The sequence below is a fragment of the Cervus canadensis genome, chromosome 20 (assembly GCF_019320065.1).
Source record: "Cervus canadensis isolate Bull #8, Minnesota chromosome 20, ASM1932006v1, whole genome shotgun sequence".
Lineage (NCBI taxonomy): Eukaryota > Metazoa > Chordata > Mammalia > Artiodactyla > Cervidae > Cervus > Cervus canadensis.
The window spans coordinates 29936020-29943530 of record NC_057405.1 but is presented as its reverse complement, the minus strand read 5'-3'; the positions used below and the strand labels follow the sequence as shown (position 1 = coordinate 29943530).

The following is a 7511-nucleotide window of genomic DNA, read 5'->3' as shown; positions in this document are numbered from 1 at the left end:
ACCTCGGGCAAAAAAAAAAAAAAGTTCTTTCAAAAGATCTCAGCGACTCTTCTAAACCGAATAGACGGGCCAGAAAATGTCCGGCTCCAAATTGAAGAATTCTCTTTAAAATACGCTAACGTTTATCCCGAGAAGTTCAATTATAAGATCGCTTATTATTGAATGCACTCTAACTGCCAAACACGGAGCTAGGCGCTTGGAACTCAGTAGTGATCACTCAGCTCCCACAGCTGAAAATGCAGCGGCGCTTTCCTGGTGCTTTTCTTTGAGTGTTCTCGGACTTGTCCTTCTATCTACCTGGGTTTCTCTGAGGGCTGGAGGAGGGACGGCGTGCAGAGCACCTGCTCCGGGTCATGGGATCTAGGTACTAGTACCTTGGCGCCACACGTGGCTGATACTCCGGTGTCTTTGTTGAAACCCAAGGAGACACAAGGATAGAGCTGGTGGTCTTGGTCCCAGAGCCCCCCCCCCCCCTTTTTCCCTCTCTCTCGAATTCTGAGGACCTCCTTTCGAAGCACTTCAAACTGTTTTCCAGAGGCACCCAACAGCCTCGCGGCTGGAGAGGGAAGGTGGAGCGGTCGGTTTAATTTCACAGTGTGCTTCTGTTTGTGATACTTTTACATTTTTGCAGGTTTCCCCCCCCCCCTTCCTCCCCTCCTCTCTGCTTTCCTGTTGACTCACAGTTAAAGGGGAGGGGTTACCCTGAAAGCACAGATTCCTACAATCAGATATGAAAAATTAGTTTGCATTTGTACCCAGGGTTTCTGACTTGAATCCCGAAGTATAAAATGCAGGATGGGCCATTTCCTTCTAAGGCGATATTACTGGCGCCTCCTTCTAACTTGGGTGTGGCCCGCGAGGATGGATAAAATTCCCGAGTGGAGAGGTCAGAGCCTGGGGCTGGCTCTACCTAGCACTAGGCCGGGCCTGGGGGGGGGGGGGTCGGGGCGGTTACTGCGGTAGGTGGGAGTCTCCTAAGGGATCTGATAAGGAGCCTAGTAAGGCGGTGCGCGTGCCCGCGGCTGAGGGTGCGGGTCTAACCCGAGGGGCCGACAGCAAGTTGGGAAGAAGAGAGAGGCAAGCGCAGGACGCCCTCACCCTCATTCCAACCTGAACTGCGATGCCAGGGGTTGGTTCCGATCGCGAGAGGGGCCAGGGGGTGGAAAGTGGAGGAGAAGGCGGTAGGACCCGGCGGGAGCTTCCTTGGAGGGGAGGGAACCGGGCGGGAGGATAGGAGGGAGGGAGAGAGAAAAAGGGAAGGTGATGGGGCGCGGGCGTCGGCACTCGCCGAGCTTCCCGAGTTGCGCGGCTCTGGCGGACCGGACCTGGACTCTATAAAAGGAGCCCATCCACTCCGCCACTCACACGCTCCTCCTGGACTGGCGTCCGCGCGTCCCTCCAGCTCCCCCCAGACACCCGCCCCTTCCCCGTGAGCCCTGGGCGCCAGGTTCCCCAGACCCGTGCGCCCAGCTGCCGGGCTCCGCGCGGTGCCCGGGGGACCGAGGTGGCGTGCCGGCTCCGCGGTGCGAGGAGCCGCAGCCCGAGCCCCCAGTTCCTCCTCTGGCGACCCCCTGTCTCCGCGGGGCAGCTCGCCGGAGTGGCCAGCGAGTGAAAAAGAAGGGAGGGCAGAGCTCCGGCGCGAGGCGCGGCGCCGCGCGGTGCCCAGATTTCACCCCACCCAGCTCGGGCGGCTGCGGCCGCCGCAGAAAACTGCCCCAGCCTGGGGAAGAGGGCGGGAATGCAAGACCCGGACTCCTCGCTGGCCTGCAAGCTCTGGTCTCGACAGCTAGCAAACTCCCGCGGGTCGAGTCTGCAGAACCTGGAGCGCCCGGGTTAAGAGACTTTCAGCCCCGAGCAGTTGGGGTAAGAGATCCCACCTTGCCAATGCTCCCTCCCCAAACCAAACCACGCTTTCCACCTCTAGACGCCCCGGTGGGAGCCGGAGGGGAGTGTGGCTCTTTGGACCAGTCCTTGGCTGCCCGGGGCTGGGACGGGGCTTAGCGGGGAACGGCCGCAGACTGGGCGGCTGCGCCGCGCGCACTGGAGGTGCGGGGGACTGGCCAGCCAGCCTCGCCCTTGACCTCTCGCTTGATCTGGGAACCTGGGTGGAGGCGTAATTGAAGAACCCTCCACGGAACGGACTAGCTCCCGGGGTGGACGAGACTGCGGTCTCCTCCGCGGTCCTCTCGTCCTCATCCTCCTGCGCCCCATGCCCCAGAGCTGCGCTCCGGGGCCCCGGGCGAGGAGAGACATGGCAGTGGCCGCTCAGTGTCCCCAGCCGCCGTCCGCGAGTTCCCAGACTGGGCTTTCTCAAGCCAACCTCTCGGCTGGTCCCTCCCACAACTGCAGCGCCGCCGAGGAGTACATTTACCAGGACTTCATCGCCCTGCCCTGGAAAGTAGTCGTGGTCCTGCTGCTGGCGCTCTTCACCTTGGCCACCACGCTCTCCAACGCCTTTGTGATCGTCACTGTGTACCGGACGCGGAAGCTGCATACCCCGGCCAACTACCTGATCGCCTCCTTGGCGGTCACCGACCTGCTGGTGTCCATCCTGGTGATGCCCATAAGCACCATGTACACGGTCACGGGCCGCTGGACGCTGGGCCAGGTGGTCTGCGACTTCTGGCTGTCGTCGGACATCACCTGTTGCACAGCCTCCATCCTGCACCTCTGCGTCATCGCCCTGGACCGCTACTGGGCCATCACGGACGCCGTGGAGTACTCGGCGAAAAGGACTCCCAAGAGGGCCGCGGTCATGATCGCGCTCGTGTGGGTCTTCTCCATCTGCATCTCGCTGCCGCCCTTCTTCTGGCGGCAGGCCAAAGCCGAGGCGATGTCGAACTGCGTGGTGAACACCGACCACGTCCTGTACACCGTCTACTCCACGGGGGGCGCTTTCTACTTCCCCACCCTGCTCCTCATCGCCCTCTATGGCCGCATCTACGTGGAAGCTCGCTCCCGGATTTTGAAACAGACGCCCAACAGAACCGGCAAGCGTCTGACCCGAGCCCAGCTGATTACCGACTCCCCCGGCTCCACGTCTTCGGTCACCTCGATTAACTCGCGGGCTCCGGAGGTACCCAGCGAATCCGGGTCTCCAGTGTACGTGAACCAAGTCAAAGTGCGCGTCTCCGACGCCCTGCTGGAGAAGAAGAAACTCATGGCCGCTAGGGAGCGCAAAGCCACCAAGACCCTGGGGATCATTTTGGGCGCGTTCATCGTGTGTTGGCTGCCCTTCTTCATCATCTCCCTGGTCATCCCGATCTGCACATCCTGCTGGTTCCACCAGGCCATCTTTGACTTCTTCACGTGGCTGGGCTATCTCAACTCCCTCATTAACCCCATCATCTACACCATGTCCAACGAGGACTTCAAACAAGCTTTCCATAAACTGATAGGCTTCAAGTGCACGAACTGACTTGTTAATTACAGTGGGGTCGCCTAAGCGCCCTTCAGGGGACCACGCTGTGTCTGGTTCCACAAGGTAGGCTGACTCTTCTTTCACTGTTACTGGGTCGGAATGAGGCTATCTCTTTTGAGCAAGGGCTGTGGATCCTGAGAAAACCAGGACAGCCCTAAGAGAGATCTAAAGGAGAATTGTTCAAACTAAGGATAGAGCTTCCTGGCTGAGGAGAAGGCTCACTTCCTCCCTGCAAACCCGTTTCAGCACTGACCCTTCAGCAGCCCATGGCAAGGGGGCTGCAACTTTTAGAAAACCAACGATGGAGAAGGGAGCCCTGCGCTGCTTTGGTATCATGGATGAGGCCCTCTAGAACTACAGGAACTTGTAGTTCTTGTCTGCAGCCTGTCTGAGACAGAGCTACACACAACCTGACCGTACTTGAACTAGACATTAACACCCTGTCTTTCGGGCAGAACTCTGTGTTACAGCTTCCTTTAAGAACAGTTACTTTGGCATCCTTCAATCTTCATTCAGTTTTTGTTAATTTAAAACTTGGTTGGAGAAACTTGCGGATTTGGTGTGGCTTGGATAGCACAGAGAAACCTTGAAGAGTTAACAGCAAAATTCTGATGTTAAGATCTCTATTTTTATTATAATTGAAACTATATGGGATGGGTGGGTAAAAATGGGAGATGGGGAGTATTAAATGGAAAACCAACACCTATGGATTGTTTGTTTTCTGCAGATTTATAATTTTTTAATTCATATGTAGTGATTGTCAAACCACACTCCTAACAACTCAGACGAAATGTTACGTGTGCTAGTGCCAAAGTCTGCAGATTGCTTTTTTTTCCTCCTAATTTCATGTACCTGCCATTTTACACATTTAAATCCCCAGAAATGGGGGATATGATGGGTGACTCAGCCCAAGCTGCTGCTATATTTCTTATTAATGCCACTGATAGAAACTGATGAGTATGATATATATATATATATATATCATTTGCAAGGTAAGTATTTTTAATCCCAATCAAGTGAGCCATGGAATTGAGTGAGATGAGATAGGAATAGTTCTTATACAATTAAGGAATGGGTGGCAACAGGAGGATGTATATTTTGACTTGTAAAAAAATCTTAAATGCATGAGACTTTTTTCTGCTAGTCATTTGCACTCTCCTTCCCATCTGTAATTCCTTTGTGTGCTAACATGAAAAGTAATCAAGAGAACTAGCTCCTTTCTCCAAAAGTCTTCAAAATAGTAAAACTCCTAAAACCTATGTTAAAGATAAAAACCTGTTTCTTTTCCCTTGCTATTGAAGTCTGAGTAGGAACAAAATTATTAGAAAGACAAGTAAGGGTTTTCAAAAAGCTTAGAGAAGCTAAAATTGAACTTGGTTCCTTGTGACTCATGGAACCAACCCTCAGACTTCCTGGGCAACCAGAAACTAACAAGCTTTTGAATCTTGGAAATTTGTCATTGACCTGATATTTCTATGAACATAATATCAATAGTACTTTAAATTTATCTTTGTTTCAAATTTCAAAAATACTTAGTTGTTATCTTAAATTCACTCTGAGGACTCCCTAGTACAGGGCAAGATTACGCACTAAAAGATGAAAAATGCATGCTCTAAATAAAATGGAGTAGCCCCAAAGGATTACCTGCACGGAAAACAAATGTGTCTGTGGAACATTTATTATGCCAAAGAAGATACACACTTTGTTCTTTAGAGAGCTTTCTGCAGTTGATATCTTTTGTCTGCAGAAGCAAGTTGTCTTTGTAAAATGGATTCATTCCCTGCTTGAAGCTTCCCAGTCCAGACTGTCAGACAATAGATGTATTGAGCTGAAGTATACTGCTTCCCTGCTGTGCACACCTTTACTCTGGCATAATGACTCTTGAAAATACCCTATTTAAAGGTTTACATGTAAACTAAGTACAAAAGAAAATTTTGATCAACATTGACACCTGTCACTGGAGTAAGAGAAAATATTAGGCATTAGATAATCCTATATTTTTGCTGTATCCCCAACGTCTGTTTGTTTTGTGTGACATTTCTCCTATGGAGAGATCAAGCTTACTACCGAGAGGACTGTGCATAGAGCACATAATTTATTTTTATGTTACTGTTTGTCTTTTGGTTAGGTATTTTCTTGGGCCTAAGAAGCAATTAAGCCAACTTCTAGGAGCCTGAGAAAGCAAAATTAATTGAAACCCATAGCCAATTACAAATGATTTCTTTATAGGGCATCTGCAATGATTTTGTCCTCGTATTAACAAAATGTGGTCAATTTAGTCAAACGGGTTGTTTGCCATTTTTAGATGACCTACCTAAATTTTTGCTTGACTCCTTTGCTGAATCAACTGGATTGGGGGCATACTGTATGAAATAGAAGCTTGCAAACCCTTGTAGTTATAAGAAATCTAGACACCTCATCCAGCATTGCACATGGTTATACAAAGTGTATTATTCATCCCAGGGGTATGTAGTTAAGACTATTAAGCTTCTTTTCAGTTACTGCTGCCTATAGCATAGATTGTTTCATAAACTAGACATGTGACACTTTTTGCAGAACATTATATGGGAGATGGAAATATTTAACTTACATAGAAATGAAAATATATTTTCATTGGCTGTGGTAACAAATAACATTTTCCATATTGTTGAATTGCACAAATTTTCACAAAAATATATGAATGTATACTCCTCCCCAAATGCCAATATTGTCTTGTGTTTCTAGGAATTTTAGAGTTTCCTTTTTAAAAATGGACACTGTACCTATGAATGAATGGTTATTGACTTCAACAAATTTCCTACAGAACAATATTCTTCACTGTTCCTGTCTATTATCTTAGTTTTATCTTCTTGATCCAGGAAACACTGAGAGGACTATAATTTACTCAAGCAGCAAAATCTCAGATTATGTGCATTTGATGGAGTTACTGTGACTGCAAATTGCCTTTTCCACCTTTCAAAAATGTGTTAATTGAAAGTGAAATTTAGGAAAATAATGAAATAAAAGTCCTTTTGTGTTCTACAATGCTTTGGGGAGTAATTCGATGATTATGGAAAGATTGCTTCATTGGATTCTGGGTTGCATTTAGGAACTTGAGCCTTCAAGAGAGACTAATTGATGATGAATGATACTGCGGTGGACTGGCAAGTATAGCCACAATGTGTGGGATTTAGTTTATACCTGTAGGAAGAATTTAAAAGGAATTAGACACAGTCTGCAAAGTGTTTAAGTTAATTCCATGATCCCAGGTGTTTTCCAGATCAGCATTCTTAGAAGGAATGTTTAGTCTTCAGGATGGAGAACGAGATTCCAAGGCAGTACATGGTACTTCAAATATAGAAAACAGAAAAGGAGATGCTGAGTTAGAACCAGGCTTGGGGGGGAGAGACCTAAGAGGAGGAGACCAAGCATCAGAATACAGACAGAAAATAAAACTTTTGGAATCAGAAAGCTCTACGTTTGAATTGCAAATAGAGCATGTTATTGCTGTGTGGTTCTCCTCAAATGCAGCCTACCTGCGATTTGTTGCAAAGGCTTAGAGCCTATACACATAGAGCATTTATCAAGATCCCTGACACTTTTTATCGCTCAGCAGATGGTACTTCCTCTCTAGCAGTTATTTTGTCATTGCCCTTTTTGTGGATGTAGGACACCTGCAGCAGAGAAAAACTTGAAAGCTTTTTGAGAGAGGCTGGACTGAAGAAAATCAAGCTAGCCCAAATGGAAGATATGTGGCTAAACTAGAAGCAATTGAGGCTTGGAACTTTTCATGCTCATCCTCTGGGCCGGCAACACACACAGCCAAGAGGCCAAAAGCAACCAGGAGAGATGGTTTGCAGTGGCTCTCCCGGCCAAAAGGAAATTGCCAAGTATTTCATTTCCTGTAGCATCCTCTCGTTGATTTTTAAACCCTCTTTCCTCTTTCTTGTCTAGAGATTTCCTATTGTTTCCTAGTGTCCAAAGGCCCTCATCACATTCATATCTTCTCTCAGCACCTCATTTTCCACTTCTCTGCTTTTTTCTTACCTGTGCAAAGCCGTGATAACCAATGATAAAGTGTTGATCTCGTACGGCTCTTATTTTAGCTGTG

The 7511-nt window shown here is 48.5% G+C and overlaps 1 protein-coding gene across 1 annotated transcript; it reads left to right on the top strand.

Moving 5' to 3' along the window:
• The first annotated feature begins 2201 nt into the window (after positions 1–2201).
• HTR1B (5-hydroxytryptamine receptor 1B) lies at positions 2202–6442 on the top strand. The gene has a single exon (XM_043439618.1). The coding sequence runs from the start codon at positions 2210–2212 to the stop codon at positions 3416–3418; it is 1209 nt and encodes a 402-aa protein (XP_043295553.1). The 5' UTR covers positions 2202–2209; the 3' UTR covers positions 3419–6442.
• The last annotated feature ends 1069 nt before the right edge of the window (positions 6443–7511 follow it).